At 47.4% G+C, this 18406-nt stretch overlaps 1 protein-coding gene across 1 annotated transcript in view; it reads right to left on the reverse strand.

Annotated features, from left to right (window-relative positions):
• The window catches only part of LOC149364340 (uncharacterized), a 74687-nt gene that overhangs the window by 30439 nt on the left and 25842 nt on the right, over positions 1-18406 (reverse strand). The window contains exons 2-3 of the mRNA XM_089574280.1: positions 12941-13025; positions 2735-2785 (exon numbers count right to left, since the gene is read on the reverse strand). Of these exons, the coding sequence (XP_089430406.1) occupies positions 2735-2785; positions 12941-13025 (136 nt within the window). The remainder of the gene's footprint in view (positions 1-2734; positions 2786-12940; positions 13026-18406) is intronic.

Genomic DNA, 18406 nt, shown 5'->3' on the forward strand with positions numbered 1-18406 from the left:
TTCGTGCCTTTGATTTTAGGTGGAGAACCAGAAGCATGGCTGAAGCTTGGTGAAAACGGTAACGCGAGAAATCAGTGTTAATGTTTTTCTTCCTCTTTCTCTCTCTTCTTTTTTTTCGGAGTGGTTTTACACGGGCGTCGGTTCTGAGCCGAACACTGCGAGAGCCATGCTTTGGCATTTCTCCCGACTAGCTGAGAGTTCGAGGCACGCATAAACTTGCCAATGTCAGATTCGTATCTGATGTATCAGTAATGAACGCTGACCTCCGTATACGCCCACATCTGCAGCAAAGAGCCTACGAGTCTCGGTGATTACTTTCTCGATGATTACGCGAAGCGAAAGTTTCAAAAAATATGCATTAGACGTATAGGAAGACAAGGACCTGTAGACAGTCTGCAATCTCACGTCACCGCCTGTTTCGGACGCACACAGGTGACCTTCGCGCTCGATAAAAAGAAGAGCTTAACATTAAATGCTGAACACTTTCCATTAATGTGTACAGGCCAAACGAGAGTCGGAGAGTTTTTGCGTCACCTTCGCCAAATTTCGACAGTGCTTGGCGACCGGGCAAATATTATATCCTCTAAGAAAAAAAAATTGCAGCTATACATCTGCCTAGGAAACCATGATGTGATATAATAATTGAATATCCACTTAATATGTCTCCAGCTGCTAAATACGGTTATAGTGAAATATATGTTGTATTGGGAAACGAAACATCTGTATCAGCCTTTTGTTGCAGCCAGGTGTCGCTGTGACGGCTTTTTTTCCTCTTTAGCACCAGCCACGTGACTTAATCACGTGATGCATCTCTCTATTCTGCGCACTTCAGTGGTAAGTACAAGTACAACAGGGCCAAAAAGAATAAAACAAATAATAAACAGCATCGTTTTGATCGTATGTATCCGTGACTCGCACTCGTCAGCGCTCGCGAGAGAAGCCGCTGCAGTCCCCAGAGGCTATCCTCTCTTTCACCTCCCACATCTCCGATCTTCGCTTTTTTTTTCTTTTTTTTTCCTTAGTTCGCTTTTCTTTCCCTCTTCGCTCGCGCTCCTTTCGGTCACGCACACGTCGCTAGAAGCCATACTGCTATAGACACTCATAGATGTATGAAAGCAGACAAAAAGGGGATAAGAAATCCATCTAGAAGTGTCCCACACTTGCCGTCTGGTAATAAGGTCGTGCGCAGCCCCATTTCCTTATGGTCACGCCCTTAACGAGCGAAGGAGGGACCGGCGTATAACTGCTCCACGGCGTTTTTTTTTTTTTTTTTGTCCTCAGCGACGCGTCTATTTTTTTATGTCTTCCACCACACGCTCCAGAACATCAGCTTTATGAAGCCATTTTGATGGCATTTCTTCTGCTTCTGCTCGGCTTGAGCTTCATATTAGCGAGCTCTGTATACGTCGTCCGAATCTATAACACATTTTTCCGCAGAAAGCATACACTCTGGTATCAAGAAAAGAGTAGAGGAGTGTTGCATTTTTTTAATGGTGGCTTTGTCAGTTAGCGAAGGAAATCGTACTATTTTAGACAGCAGACAAGTTTGAAGAAAGCAGGAGGTTCTGTTTATTTCATACTCTTCAAAACTACCTTCAATGTGGAGGAATATCTAAGATTTTTTTTCTTCTATCAACAAGCCCACAGTAAAAATTGTAACAATACCCCATGTATTCCTTGGTATCAAAAACTGTCAGCATATTTCGCAAACATTCCCGAACGAGCCCCTAAGTTTCCTTGGTCTTCCCTGCTGATAGTACGATAGGTATAAAACTAAGAAACGCCACTTCTCCGGGTTCGAATCAATGATTATTTTTTACTGCGAGTCAGCGGTTGGCGACCTGTGTTGTTTCTGAAGAACTAACGCGTTACATAAATATATACGAGCAGAGTTCAGAGTAACTTCTGTGTACTGTGGATGGCGAAACAAGTATATATGAGACGCGCGGGAGTGAAGAGGCCTGTTTTTTGTGTGCGAACATACCATGTTGCTTCCTGGCATCACTAAGAACCTGCTCTTCTGAATGCCTACAGTGCATTTGTACACTGAATGCTGTTCGAGCATAGTTTGAAATCTGTGCCTTATAGAACACAGAGAGTGCAAAAACGCATGAACATGAAGTTTATGAAAAAAAAATACATAAATGTGTCACTTATATGCCAAGAATTACGACGCCCCGTTTCTCGACTAAAGAGAGCACCTTACATGCGACAGAAGGAGGAACGCAAGAGTTACAAATACTGCAGTTTCCACTATATAATGTCAAGTGGAGAGCCAAACTCGAAGCAAACTCAAATATTTAAATGAAAAACACCGAGCTTACTTCACACTGTAGTCGTATCTCAAAACGAAAAAAACTGCTTAAAACGTTACTTTAAGTTCCAAACTCGTGGCTGCATCTAAGGTAATGCTAAGGCACGGTCGACACCACTTCAGAGACGGTGGCGTTACATCAATGTCAGGAGAGTTTACGGGCTGGCAACTTATACGTCGGCGGGCTACGCGGACTTTTTTTTTCCCCCCTGATAAAGTCCTAAGTGCATCTCTGGGCGCTTTTTTATTCTTTCCTGGTTTCCCAGATAGCGTTATTTTGTTGACCAACGCGAGCGCAGAGATCCTACTCTTTTTTTTTTCGTTTTATAACTTTCAGTCTGGCTTTCTCATCTCTATCATGCGATGTCGCATATATACATGAGCAAGAAAAAACAAGAAGGGGAGAATATAACCACTTACCGGTGTCGTTGGCGATGTAAAAAGCAGCTCGTTTCCTGATTGTCAGAGACCCTGCGGGAGACAAGACAGCACATGTTAGGAGGCGGAAAAAAAGCTGAGAGTTTTTCATTGCTTTAGTACTTAGCAGTGCTGCTACTACTAACGATGTGAAGGGCATCGTCAAACGCAGAGCTTGTTCTTGGCTTTATTACAGTAGAGATGATTTCAACACATCGACCGCTCTGAAGGATAACATGTTTTTTTTTTACTTTATTTCCTGTAGTTTATTGGTTTAATTTATCAGGCTTTAACGTCCCAAAGCAACTCAGGCTATGAGGGACGCCGTAGTGAAGGGCTCCGGAAATTTCGACCACCTGGCGTTAAAGAACCCCAGGTGGTCTAAATTTCCGGAGCCCTTCACTACGGCGTCCCTCATAGCCTGAGTTGCTGTGAGACGTTAAAGCCTGATAAACCAAACCAGTAAACTACAGGAAATAAAGTAAAAAAAGTAAAAAAAAAAACATGTTATCCTTTAGAGTGGTCGATGTGTTAGTGACTGAGAAAGGTCATGACTTGACTGGACAGCTTGCTTTCCTTTTTTTATTTTTGTACTGTTTTCAGGAGGAGTGACGTTTTCTCCGGGGACACTCCGGTGGGATGAAGACGCTGCAGCGCTACGGCTAGCAGCGTCATAAAGAACGGAGGAACTCAACTACAGTTGTAGAGCTTTCGCGTCTTCTGCGCACGATATTTCCGCCATGTGCTCGTTAGACGTTTGCAGCATTGCTTGTCTGAACCTGGACACGCCTGGCCTTTGCGCTGTTGCTTGTTATTTGATATAATAGAGTGGTATTGGGAGCAATAAAAAATGCCCGCAATAACCGAAGCAGGAACGACAACAAAAATAAAAAACGGTTTGGTTTGGTTCGGTTTGGTTTAAGGGGCTTTAACGTCCCAAAGTGACTCAGGCTTCTTGGAGCAAAAATTGTCATTTTTAATAATAATTGGATGTTGAAACTTTATAGACCTTTCTAGGAATCTTTCAGACAAGTTAAAAAAATTCTTGCCCTTTCAGTTTGTAAAAGAGCTAAATCAGACCATGTATTTTTGAAATCACATAGGTGATGCGAGTGTTCTGTCCTTTGCTCAAAACTCAAGGGTTTAACATGAAAAACACGGCCAATTTACAGCGTAAAAAAAACAAAAACTAAAACTAAACGACGTGAAAGCACACGAACCAAAATGCGATACGCGTCTAATGAGTCACAAGAGACCTGAAGCGTTTCTTAAGAGAGGAAAAATAAAGAACACATTGACTCAAAAGCATCGACAAAGTCGAGACAGGCAGGGAGAAGAAAAAGGTGGTTCTGCAACGGTTTCCGCCTCCGTGTACGCACAGGGAACGAACAATTTCGAGAATGCGGAATATTTATTCAAAGCTGCTCAACAACTGCTGAGAAAACGTCCGTACCTCGTCGCGGCAAGCACCGTTATCCGTGCAATCTCCGAAGTATTTCATCACAACAGCCACACACACACACGCACACACAGGCAAGTAGAAAGATAAAGCAAACCAACATTAAAAAAGAAGAATTCCAACGCTCTTCCCATGCGGTTGACGCTACCAACGTCGTCACGAAGGGTCAGATAAGCTATTCTTGCTTTCAGGCTTCGACTGGCGAATTAAATTTCTAATGGTGTCTACGATAGCACTGGCATTGAAAACAGCCTTGCTCGATTGGCCACTGCAACCGTGTGGTCGGCAACGGCTCCGTACAGTTGGCAAAGTGCCGTTAACAACCTCGCAATCACCAGTTTGCAAAAGTGAAACAATGAGCTGGGAAAAAGTTTTTTAAGCAATAAATTGTCATAATAGGTCGATATGAAACTATTTTAACTAGTTATTGTGTGTCAAACACGACAATTTTTAACGCTAATAAGCATTTCTTTGACGTTGAACATAGTGTCCGACTAGTTTCATTCCCTGCTCAAGTGAACGCAAGTCTCTACCATGCTTCGTTAAGAAATCATTATAGGGCCATATGCAAGGAAAACATGCGGGCAACGCATGCCTGCTTGAGTAAGTGCACATAGAATCTACACAGCCCTTAGACGCACGTTCCCTGTAGGTAGGTAGAAAACAGATGAAAATAATCAGACTTATCTCCACACCCGTGTCCTGCAGAGTGGCAGAAGCACTCAAATCGACGAATTCAAGTGAATTATAGACGTCTCGAAATGAATGAATTATTCGCTGAAAGCAGCCTCAGCTAATTTACTTAATTCCCAAGTTTTCTTGCGTACGGTGTTTCCACTCTATAGTGGAGGCTGAAAGTTTCATGGAATATATGCACTTAGAAGTGTACGCTGAGTAATACGATATTGCTTTAAGTCCGTCAGCTACGTCAACGGCGCCCGGTTTCTCAAGCACCCTTATCTTAGCCGACACGAGACAAAATTTTCATTTGCCATCCTTCTTAGCCTCATCTGAGAGTCGGACGTGAAGAGGTAGAATCCACTGATGCAGAAGCCAAGCTTCCCCCCCCCCCCCCCCCCCCACCCTCTTGGCTTACATATTTAACTTATCAATCGTTTTACCGACCGCCGATGCGGCCCGCAAGGGATAATTCAATTGCTGGCAGGTACTCGCTGTTTTTCTCTTTCCTTCTCATTTCCTTCCCTCCATACTCGCCAAATCCGTCTTCCAGATGGTGGAGAGAAGATGGAGTGCGCTGCTCTCGCCTCCATCGCTCCTCGAACGAGGCCAGCCGACCGACGAGTGCGCGTCATCAAAAATTGAGCCTTCGCGAGGATCCCCGAGATGAATGAGGATCCCAGGTTGCGTGCAGATAGTACCGAGTCGCTGTCACGGCTGGTCCACAGCAGGGCGAGAAAAGAAATCCTGGCTATATGGATGGCTCGAAGCGACGTCATAGCGGCCGCCATGTTGGTGGACGAGTACCGCCGTGAAAGTCCGCGCTCTTATCTAATCCATTTATGATCATCTGTTTACTTTGATACGCGTTGCGGAAGCTATCCGTGGTCCCCGATTATTCTCGCCGAGACGTCGCGTACAAGCTACCTGCAACTACCTCAAAATAGCACCACTACTCGACCGTCGTCCTGCTTGTCCCAGCTTTAATTAGGGTATATTGATCAGCATGAGCAAAGTGGGAACGCCAGAAATCAATAACCGCTAATGTAGAGGTCATCCGTTGGCCTGAATCAGCGCAGAACGTGCGCGGCGGGCGTTGGGAAGGCGGAGACAACTTTGGAACTACATGGCATCGCGCAAGAGAAAATGTGCTTCGGTCTGTGCCACGCCTCGGTTGGCTCTGGTTGTGCTATATCGGGCACTACACTGCACTGCACACAAACGTGCGCAAACTGCGAAGCGGCGCACCACCAGCAGAAGCGACTGAGCGTCGTCTTCTCAGCATTGCTATATAACAAGTCGGCCTTTTTCCTCCTCCTCTCCAAGTCGAGAGACGGAGGCTCATTACCGGAACCGCCGCGCGCGACCGCTAATGAGATCTAGGGGAGCGCCATGATGGGCAAAGAGCAGCTCTCGCGCGTTCCGTGCCCTCTTCTGGCTCGGAACTTGCCTAGCACGCTCGCTTCGAGAGCGAGCTGGCGGAGTAATCACGTGCCGTGCGCAATTAGGGGGGACGAGCGTCGTCGTCGTCATCGCGAGATGCGGAGGACGGCACTCGGACGCCGCAGCTCGCTCACGATGGTCCGGCCTCTCTGCCTTCTGTCGCCGGCAGTTAGGGATATGGGCCGGAACTGAGCGGATCCTCGGCTCTGACACTTATCGCGATGAAGACAGGGAAGGTCCGACCACCTCCCACCCATCCACCTCCCGTGGTCGGCTAGTCGTCTGGTTAGCCTCGGATACTAAGACTGCGATGCCGCCCACCGTGATTACGCGTGCAGTCTTCTCCTTACGGCCTCCTTAGCACTTTTTTTTTTTTCTCGACTTGATGGGAGCCGATGGTCACGTGAAAAAGCCTGTTAGTGGGCGCGAGTTAAGGGTACTGATTAGGACGGTTCATTGGCCTGTTTAATTACCCGTAGGAGACGAACGACGCGCATTATCATGCCTTCGCAGGTGCGCTGAAAGGCGACGGCATGAACGATAAGGGGCATTCTTTCTTTTTTTTTTGCGGTGCATCTTTACAACAAGGCTGATGCAGCTAAACTGAAGAAAATGTTGCTTTGCTTAATTTTATAACGTGATTAAGGACAAGAGGATGTCGTTAAGGACAGACGTTGGGGAATCATTACACCTCGAACACCCCACCTAAGTCCCTGATAATGCGATGAACTAGTAAAGCAACGACTTTAATGTCTCGAATTCCAATGCTTCAACCAAAACAGGCTACAGAGTGGTCTGCAGTGAAAGCTACTTGAGAGGTTTACCGTTTCCTATGGCTCCATGCGCATACTGTCATGCACGCGTATAGAGTGAAATGTAACCTGTTGCTTTCAGAGTAGACAGTGTGACAAACAAATTATATCCTTCATAATTTCCTCTATTGTCTTTGTACAGAAACATACACGTTCCGTACATACTGCTGGGTGGTTGTGAACTATCTGCGGTATACGCCCTAGCGACCTACACGCAGGGGCTAACCGCTGACAGTTTAACAGCGTCCTTGTTATCAGCCATCAACCTGCACCTCCATTTAACGCACACTTAAGCTGCTGCGTGGAAACTGGGCCAGTAAACTAAACTGTTCTTACACAGTTCCTCCTGTAGCCAGGCCGTGCCAGTGGGAACCGGTGGAAAAGATTTGTCACAAGCGAGATAGATCGCTGTACGCCTGGCCAGGCGACTAGCGTGCTACCTCGCAGTGAGAAACTAAGATACGCGTGTGTGCGTGCTTTGCAGGCTCAGGCGAACAGCCTACACAGCGACGCCGCGAGAGAGTGAGGCCAGTAGGAGAAAGCTTGAAGCTCTACTGGGCGGCACGTATAGCGTAGCGGTGGTCTGCATAGCACCGTTCTATAATTAGAAACAGTCGCCTATCTTCTCGCCATGCGGAGCGCAAATCGAGCAGTAGCGGGGGCAATCTGGAAGCCATCGTCGGTGACCTGCGCGAGCTTCAGGAACAGCAGCTAAAGAAGCAACGGCGCCTCGCCCGTGCAGTCTGCACGCCAGTCTCGTCACGCAGGCAAAAGCTCAGAAAACCGGGCTCAAAGCGTAGAAAAAAAGAGAAAGCGACGGGGTGAGGGGCAGGCGCCCAGGATTCTTCGCAAGAGTCCAGGCACGCCACCAGTAGACAGGCAAGCTGGGAAAAACTGGCGGGCATGGCTTGCGTTACGCGCGTGGCGAGTACATACACGCTGGCACCGTTCGAAACTGCGGAGCACGATCCGTTTTCGTTTAAAACTGGCCGCGCAGGCCTTGAACGAGATCGCGCGATTGGCGCCACTAGGAAGCGAAGCGCGGGCGAAGCCTCTCTCCTCTTTCATCGGTGTTCTTTTTATTTTCTCGCTCTTGTTTTTTCGCTCCATTTTTTTTTATTTCCCTCACTTATGCTATTCGCCGCGGAGGAGGGCCCGATAATGCCGGATTTTGAGGCCGACTTCCTTGAAGCCGGCTTCAAGGTCGCGCCGCATCGCCTGTGCTCCTCGCATTGCTTGGAGAAAGAAGAAAAGAGGGGGGGGGGGGGGGGGGGGGGGATGTCGATGCGCAGGGAATGCCGATGTCGGCTAGATCATAATAGCGAAGGGAAGAAAGCGAAGTAGACAAGAATTTTCGGTCGCTCCTTGGTACTTCGATCGCGGCAGGGGACTTTTCAAATCTTCTTCTTGGTTGCTTTCGTTCGATATTCTTACTGGTCTTGTAACTTGTTCAGCCGCTTTGATTCCGTTTTTGTTCCTTTTTTTTTTCTCCCCACAGCGCGACCGCGACATCGCGTCGCCTATGGAACTGCGCATGTGTCTGGCGCCTTCGCGGGACGTGTATGTCGTCTTGCGGTGCGCGCGGAGGCGTGTACAGTACATATGCGAATGCTCTGTGATACATAGGCTGTTCAACTTTCGCCGAAGAATGTCGCGCGTCCTTTTTGGGCGCGTGAGCGTGAAGTGTGTGTGCGTGCAAGAGGGGGAGGGGGGGGGGGGGGGTCGAGACACCATATGCGACTTCGGAATTGATCGAAGGTGCACCTTCTTTCCTCTCCTTTCGCCCCTTCGCTTTTCCATTTCTTCCATCTTCACTTTCAGTTCCACCTCAAAACATTGTCGCTCGCTCTATCCCCTCGATATAGGAGTCTCTTCAAAAAGATTGAAAGGAATGGAGTCCGACTAGAGCCTTATTCCAGTGGCTTCACCCCCCCCCCCCCCCCCCCCCCCCCCCCCTATTGTTGCATCGGCCAGCATGGAGTCATTTGCGTGGACTGTTCGAGCTTTCTGATAAAGTCGGATGCTAGCATTCCAGGAGAACGCGAGACAGTTGAAAGCTGCCTTTGAGTCCGATATATTCGCTCGCTGGCGTTTCCGGAGTGCCAGGCAGTTGAAAACTGCCTGGAAGTTTGAATTCTGACCGCTCGTTCCATCATCGTCTTATGCTACCGCTGCTGGCATGGGGGACCATTCGTTTCACGGAGAAAGGCTAGAGAAAAGAGGCCGTGCTACCGAAAAAGGAAAAAAAAAAAAGCAGGGAGAAAGTGTGTGACGCGAAATGCGTCTGTCCTTCAACGCCAAAGCTTTCCTTTTCCCGGCATCCAGTTCGCTGTTGGTGGCTGCGTTGTCTTTTCCCATCTCGCGGTGCAGGCAGCCACCGTTGTGTGGATTGCCATTTACTGGAGAGGCCCGCCTCGCAAAAAGGAAACTGGAGTCGCGAGCTGGGAAAGCCATTCTTGACTGTCATCAAGGGCTGCCCCACTGGTTGTTATTACACGGGCTTCGAGAGTGCGTGATGGCGCTGGGCAGTAAATCTTTCCTTTCATACGGACTGGCTTAAGAACTACGACAGGCTAGCTGGGCCCAACGGGGGAAAAAGTAAACTCCGGAACTCTTTCTCGGGGAACTGTTTCGCTGAGAGCATTGCTAATGCTCTTCCTGTGATCACTGCTATATACCCCCTGGATCGAAAGTACTTCGAGATCCGCCAGATTGGAGAAACTTTGCGCGCTTTTGTTGTTGTCCCGTATCTGTTTAGGTCCTAGGTTCAGATTTTGTAACAGGACCCCGGATGTTACGATTAGTGAGGCGTGTTTTCAACGCACATGCTTCGAGCAAATTGCATCGCCGGTTGCTGCTTGCTGCTTCATCTGAAGCCTATATTTATAGCACGGCCCCTTTTTGTTCGAAGCAGAAGTGTCTGGCATTTGCTATTGAAAATGCAAAAAATCCTCGACGTTTCCGAGGTACTGAACGCTATGAGACAAAACGTTGCTCCGTTAGCGGTACCAGCATCAGGTTTGTGCAAGTATAGCCTTAGATAATGCCATAGAGCTGCTATTTTCGCCTCTTATAGGGACAATTAACGAAGCGGCCTGCCAATTAGCATCGTCATCACTTTCCAGTTCTAGCAAAGGTCTAAGCATATAGCCCGCCATTTCAATTGCAATGTACGGTCGCAAAAGCCAGAGTTTTAGAGCGGCATTTCGAGTTTCAAAGCACTCAATCACGAAACGTGTTGGCAGGATTTTAAGTCGCTGCTGAGAACACTACGGGGCATGACAGGTGAAATTCCGATGATTGCGTCGCGAGTGACAAAGTAGGAGTGATCGATATTCTTAACAGCGTGCTTTAATTAATCCCAACACTCCATCTTGTTTTTAAGCAAGAACTTCTCGTACCACCTTGGTTCTCGTATAAGCCAGAGGAATGACGGGTCAATGTTTTCATTAATATCGCGTCATCCTTGGCCTTACCAGCTGCACGCCACAAGTGAGCGGGAACGATGAAAAAAGAAAAGGCTAGTAGTTCGCGCAACAACTGGGCAAATCCACCGCTGTAGATGATTAATGGACGTGAATTGAAGCATCGTTACCAAGAGGTTATTGCTCTTGTCTCGCCATTTTGAAAGTGCTTCATAAACCTTTAATTTCCACGCGAGAGGGGGCGATGCATTGCGCATAGTAATGACAGCGGCGTCCAGACAAGGTGCAAGAAAAACAGGAAAGGGAGTAATTAAATGGACCAGCCGGGTTTCTCAGAGAGCCCAATTTAAATCGTTGCGTTAACGTGCTCCGGTGTCTTATACTGGACTTGCTGCAAGCACTGCATTTCTTTTTATTTTTTCCAGAACGAGAAATTTAGATGCCTGAGCGAGATTATATGGTGCAGAGGCGTGCATAAATTTTCTGTCTTTAGAAATACAACGCAGCCTGGGGAGCCGGAATGCAGCAGAGCAGCATAAAAAAAAAATAATAGTCATGTTTGTAGCTCGGATTCCAATGGTTGCCTGCCTTTTCCTTTATATTTAAAACCAGGGACGGTTTTTCCTGCTTCAAGAAAACTCGAATGAATAATGCGCCGTTTCTCAAGGAGGATAATTCTATGCGCTAAATCTCGTTTTGATGCTGTGAGGCGAAAGTGCCCGAGTGTGCATGTCATGCAGGGGAATGCAGTGCCTTTGCTGGTTCGCTTGAGGATGAGAATTCTGGTTAAAGCTTGGTGCACCGGCTTCGAAGAGTACACGTCAATGTATCATTCAAGCGCCGCTGTGGTCCTACGCCTTGATAAAAGTACTCCAGTTCCTGTAATTTTGCTGCAAGTTGTTATTAAACGTACGGACTTGATTTCCCTGCCTGAAATGTTCTTCTTCCCTAATGTATACGGGGAACGCTTTTGCTTCAATGATATCTCTAACATTATGTTTCATTAAGCTCGAAAAATCGTTCACCTGGTAGCTACGAGTCTATGGTTATGTGTTAGCCTAAACACGAAAAACCTGCTTGCTAAATCTGTTACTTAGCGACACATAGGCTCATTAGAAGTCAATGACTTCTGGCGTATATTTATTCTTTTGATAGGTATAACTGGCACTACATAAGTTAAGGTAGTGCTTCGACGCATATACTTAAGGGGAAAAAAAAGCAAGTATACATGAAGCTCTCTTATGCCTGTGCATCCTGGAGATTATGAACAAAGATGGACCCCTCGTTCATCAAGTCGCTCACACGGTCACACATGCACGTTCCTTCACGTACTCCCCCTTTCCCGATCTGTCACTAACTCTCTCACTTAAACATGAATTCAACCATGCATTCGCTCACCAATTGAACCATGCATTCGCTCGCTCACCGACTCAAACATGCATTCGCTCTCTCATCAACCTTGCATTCACTCGCCCATCAACCCTGCATTCGCTCACTCATCAACTGTGCATTCGCTCACTCACCAACCACGCATTTGCTCACTCACCAACCATGCATTTGCTCACTCACAAACCATGCATTTCACTCACTCCATCGTTGTACCAAGCACGCCTCACCAACCTTAGGCACTCATGCGCTTATGCAGTAGGACTGCTGATCACTGATCTAATGTACAAAACCTCCTCATTCATTTCCTAATTCAATCATTGACTCAGGATAAGATCCTGAGCCTGTGGCCACAGCAACCGACTGCCCTCAAGGCTTACAAGCACTGTTTTGCTTCCTGAGAGCGACTGGCTTGAACCAATTGTGGCTGTGCACCTCGCCCTTTCTCTCTTTTCCTTCTCAACCACATCATTCCTCTTCCCCAGTGCATGGTATCCAGCCAGAACACCCTTCTGGTTAGCATCCCTGCCTTCCCTCTTCCTCTTTATCTTCCTCTCAATACAGTCTCGTTCACTCACTACCGAATAGGCACTAAAACTCTCTTGGACGTCCCATGGACGTCCCAAGGACGTCCTAAAGGTCCACATGATGTCCATGAAAGTTTAAGTGCCCATAGGGTAGAGCATTCATACACCTTCACAGCCAATTTTCACTCATATTCCCTCTGAGTAGCAGGAGCATTACGCTCACGCTAACGCTGTGATTGCCCCAGAGACTCCACATTACGTCGTACGCTGAAAGGTAGCAGGGATTCGCTCGCTTTACCCATCTGCTGGCTCAAGATTTTGCTCACACGCATCCTTTTCCCTATACCACTGCACTCTTCGGTTGTCTGGAACCCGAGTACGTTGGATAACAAACATTCAACAAAACGCCAAGGCAAAAAAAAAAAAAAAGAATCAGAGGACAAAAAGAAAACGAGAGAAAGAAAGGAGAAAACACTCACTGCTCTCGGCCGTGGGGATCAGGCATGCTACCACCGCCGCCGCCAAAGCGAGCGCGACGGTGCACGCCACTCTCCGGGGGATCGCCTGCGAAGGGAAAGAAGAAAAAAGAACGCGACGGGCGGAACGATTGTCAGCAAGGCTCGTGCGAGCGTCCCGAATAAAGCTTCAATTTGCGAACACGTTTTCAATACGGCGCGCAGGCAGCGAAGAGAAAAGCAAATGAAGAATGACAACGCACAAATGAACGTGGAAATTGGAGCGGCGTACTTTGTGAAAGGGAAGAAAGAAAGCGAAGGGCAGAGGTGCAATAAAGAGAGAGAGAGAGAAGAAGAGGGGGCGACGCAATGTCGTACAAATGACGCTCCCATTTCGGCGGGAGCGGCGAAGCAACCTGAGAAAGGGGACAGCGGGTGAAACTGTTAGCCCGCTGCTGCCGCCTTCAGGCAAATGCGTGCTCGCATTTTTTTCTTCTTTTTTAACTCGGCAAGCCCGACTATGTGTGTATGCGTGCGTGTTTTCGTTGAGACCGTCAGTGTGTGGTTTCAAGGAAGAAAAATAAAACAAAACTTAAGCACAAACCTCGCTTCCTTGCGATAGAGTTACCACCCACCACCTCCTCCTTTCTACGCGCTCCCTCTCCCAGTAAGCAGGCATTTCCCGTTCTTGTGCTGCCGACTTTTCTCCACTCGTTTTAACTCGGAATTTCACGTGGTTCGGCGAAACAATTTTAAGGCGCCACGGCGCATGTGTCTTACTCGGTGAATCGCGTGTTTCACTATATATCGCGTTTGCGCGAAGTATACGCAATACTGCTGCCGGCGTGACGTTTTTCTTTCATTATTCTATTCTTCGGTCTCATATTTAACTTTCCGCTCGTCGGAGCAAATGAATCAATTGTACGGTAGGCGAGGATTTGTCCCGGGCGCATTTTCTTTTTTATTTTGTTCTCGCTATTTTCCTCGCCTTCTGGCGAATGCCGCGTTTACTTCGTTTTGCGCTTTATAGTTCCCGCCGCCGCCGCTAGGTGCGGCGCCAACAGGCACCTTATAACTGAAGCCGAAGAAATTGCCCGCTGCATAATGGGTGAGAGGGGGAGGGGGGAGCGGAAGCAGACTGCAAACTCTCCTCCGGTAAAACAAACTCTTCGCTCGAACGAACGCGTACGCCTCATTCCGTGCATTCTTTATCGTTTTCCGTTCACGCCTCGTGCTGCTCCTTCCAATTTATGTTCCAGCAGTTCGACGGCGGGGAAGCGACGCGGAAAAGAAATTTGAATTACTCGAGGAACTTTTATCGAAGAGGACGCAAAGATAACATTACGAGAGCGTGAGAAATAAAAAAAAAGGAATTGCGGCTTATTTTCACGATTCGATAGGGGCGCCACTCAGTTGGGTGTTATTTCAAGGATGAAGATGGAGCAGCTCATTCTTTTTTTATCTTATTATGTCTTTCAGTTGTTCACTGCGGGAATTAAAGATTGTGGAGAGGAATTTGAATTTGAAACACGATAGAGAGGTAATATGTAAATTTGAGTGGCATAGATAAGCCTTTGTGAGCCGTCCCAAGAAAAACTGTGTTCGCGTTGTTGAAGCCGAACCTCTACTTATGCAACAGCAAGTCTTGTAAGTGGACCTCGTGATACGAGCCCCAGTGCGCAAGCGCTCATTGCACACTGGAACACCAACTGCGAGCGCTATCTTAGAAAGATAGCAGCGCACTTTTTCGTTTTTTTTTTCTGGTCCTCGTTGTAGGCGCTAAATCGATTCAAAACAAAGCAGCTCGTACATTCTGAAATTAGAACGTAGTCAGAAATGTCGCTAATTTATCTAGGACACGTGGAACACGTGTGGACCTTATCTTGCAAGCTTTAACGTCGACAAATTGTTCTCCTTGAGCACGAAGTTCGGATCGTTTGCTATTCAAAAGGGAGGAATTGCAAATCAGCGCGTGGGAGTTGCGAAAGAACAGTTTTCTTTCCTTTTGTTTTGAGCACGCCTGCGCCGTCGAACGGAAGAGGTCATTAAAAATGGGCATTTAGTTTTTGTTCGCGTACTGCCTGCGTAAGAAATGTTAATTCTTATTGGAAGCGTGTGCTCGACTGCTGCTACATTTTGATTGTCCCGCTTGTTGCTCTATTGAATTTCGCCTTCCCGAGTAGCTCGCAATTACTTGTCTTCAAACTGAGGAAGTTATTTTCATTCGTTCCTTCGTTCGTTTAAAGTAAAGTTTGTGCCCGGCATGAAACTCGGTCGGACCATGCACTACTGGCCGTGACTGCAAGAAAGTGCCTTAAAAGGTTATAAGTAAATCTTGCCTAAAAAAAAAAATCATGCATCAAAAAACTGTGCTATGTGTTCAGAGAATCTAAAGAGACTTCAGAAGGATAAGAATGAAGCATGGGGTCTCTCGCGTTACGCAAGCTATCCAACGTAAAACTAGCACGTGGAGCGCTTGTGTGCCGTTAACTGAAAACCGGGAGCAATTCAATTCAGCTCAATTCAATTAATTCATTTCCCCACTTATATACATGATTGGAGCTCTTGGGCTCCTTCCGTGTATATGGTTAATATATGGTTAATATGGTATATGGTTAACCATAATTAAAGTTGCAGAACCTGGAAAGGTAATAACAGAGAGAATAACAGGTCTGGATATTGTACATTTTGTGACCTGTTTGCGTTGCGGTGTATATTTTGTGCGCTACTGACGTTCAACAGAACGAATCGAAGCTTACTATTTCCCTTCACTTCATGTATACTTGCGATCACGAGGAAACAATGCCACTTTTCTTTCAATTTAGCGTTCGCTATTGGAAAGCACAACCTTTTAAGAGAGAACTAGGAACCACAAAAAAGAAGCGTCGAACTTTTATCATTGGCAAGGTTTATTTAATCACGCAGCTTTGCCGCTAGCTAGCAACATCCTAAAACTGCAGCCTCATTTGCTGACTTATGTATTTGTTTCATCCGTTTTGGTGACCCACACTGAGAACTTTCCTCTATCTTCCGGTCCGCTCAGCACCATAATTCATCATCTAAACCTCACAAGCATCAGTCCCACTGCTGAGCGGTGTCCTTTATGTGACCCAAACCATAGACGATCACGTTAGAAGGCAGGCCGGCAATACTTTCTGCATGACCGTACCCCTCAGTTAGACACTGCAAGAAGACTTCGGAAATATGAGTGGCGCACGAGCAGCAAGCAACGAACAATAACAATTGCCTAAAACACAAAACACTCTCAAAGTTAGGTTATTTGTAAACATAAATACCCCCGAAAGCAGAAGATTTGACAGCCGTCGCCGCAGCTCAGCGGTAGAGCACCGGACGCGTAATTCGGAGGCCGTGGGTTCGGATCCCACCGGCGGCATGTGGTTGTTTTTTCTTCTGCTTTTCTAATCAATTAGCTTTAAGCGATAGCATATTCAGTAATATTCTAAATCGAACAACAGCACAAAATAAATAAATAAATAAATTTAAAGAAATCGCCTGTGTCCCTTGGTTTCTGTGGCTGTTGGCTTCTCTCATATTTATAACGAGCCCCTCATTCCCCTTCTCTTGTTTGCTTAATTGCTTAGCGAGGGCGTCGGTTCTGGCAGCCTTGACGCCATAGGAAGCGGAAGAGGGTTCTCACACAGCTTCCACCCTCGCCGTTTGATGACGTTCTACGTCACATCAGCGGTACGTAACTCAGGACGTGCTACGTCCGCCGCTTAAGAACGTGGGTGGCGCTGATGAACACTCTCAAAGTTAGGTTACTTGTAAACATAAATACCCCCGAAAGCAGAAGATTTGACAGCCGTCGCCGTAGCTCAGCGGTAGAGCACCGGACGCGTAATTCGGAGGCCGTGGGTTCGGATCCCACCGGCGGCATGTGGTTGTTTCTTCTTCTGCTTCTCTAATCAATTAGCTTTAAGCGATAGCATATTCAGTAATATTCTAAATTGAACAACAGCACAAAATAAATAAATAAATAAATAAATTTAAAGAAATCCCCTGTGTCCCTTGGTTTCTGTGGCTGTTGGCTTCTCTCATATTTATAACGAGCCCCTCATTCCCCTTCTCTTGTTTGCTTAATTCCCTATCAGTCATTCAACGCTTATAGTGACGGTAATCCGGTGATTTCAACAGAATAACCCGCTTGGTCAAAGCCTGAGTACCTGAGCGCGTTGATGCAGCATATACAGTATGCATGCATGTTCGGGTGCCTACCTGGACTATACATACACGAACGAGGCCTAACCGGGAGAAAAACAACCGGGTACACCCTGCATCGTTACCCGTCGCCACATCGGAAGCGAACCTTCCCTTCAGCTGCTCCTTTCCCTCCTGCTATTCTGTATCGACTGACACCATCTCACCGAGTACGGTAGCCGAGGTTTCTTGTACGCCATATATACGTCCTCTTTGCTATGCTCCTCTTGTCCGGCCCTTTTTTCCCTCTCGCCCCCTTTCTCTCTCTCTCTCCCTAGCTCCACCTAGTCCGTATCCTCCGGGGACTACAATGGCCTCTTCGCGTCGTCGTCATCGTCTTCTCCTTCGTGAGACTGAATGGCGTAGCTTCCCGTCCCCTGCCTTCGGGATCGCCCATTGCCGGTCCACTTCGCGGAACGAAGAAGCGGGCGCGTGCCATCCGCAGACAATCGGAGAGAGCGGAGCCCCGGTGCGTGTTTGTATGTCTGTCTGAGCGATGCGAGCGATAGAGATCGCGCGAGTGTGTTTTTGATGCGGGATCGGAACGAGGGGGGCGTCTATCATTGTGCCCGGAGTGCGCGTGTCGAGGGGACACCGCTCCGTGACGAGGAACCGGAAGGATGAAGTCTTTCTCTCTGTTCGGCCGGTCTCGGGCTTCGTCCACGAAGAGAGCGGCGACTCGCTCGGGACTGCTACTCCTACGTGCAAGACTGGAAACAGTGGCACGAGGGAGTCTTCGTGATTTAATTTGTCGAGTCGTAGCGAGGTGTAAGGGATAAAATTGTTGCGATTGAGGCTGCGAATTGGGAAGGTTGGTACTGATTCGTGGTTTAAGCGCGCAGAGAGACAGGTTAACAAGGAGAGCACACAGCTCCTGAACTATTTGCGTCAAATTACTTGAGCTCTCAACAGGAAGTCAGATACTTAAGGATGTAAGGATGAATACGTACTAACTCGAAGCACCTGGGCCGTGTTGATTTGTTGCGCCTAGCTTTACCTGACGTCGAAGCACAGTTATGTTAAGCTTGGTTGCTATTCGTCTTGATTTTTGCTCAACCGAATTTTGGCGCGTAAGTTTCGGGCTGCATGTCTCAGCAGGTGGTAGCCATTGAGAACGCTGGAAGCGAACAGGGGACTTTGTTCATGTTGTACAGCGGGAGTTATAAATTGGAGATTCAGGCCAGCCAGCGTATACTCCAATCCGCTTTAGCCATGAAAAGGTGACGAAGAGGTGAAGAATTAACAGATAACGGCTCGTACCAGATGAATCAG

This window comes from Amblyomma mixtum, chromosome 2 (assembly GCF_055824585.1).
Source record: "Amblyomma mixtum isolate Tamu chromosome 2, ASM5582458v1, whole genome shotgun sequence".
Lineage (NCBI taxonomy): Eukaryota > Metazoa > Arthropoda > Arachnida > Ixodida > Ixodidae > Amblyomma > Amblyomma mixtum.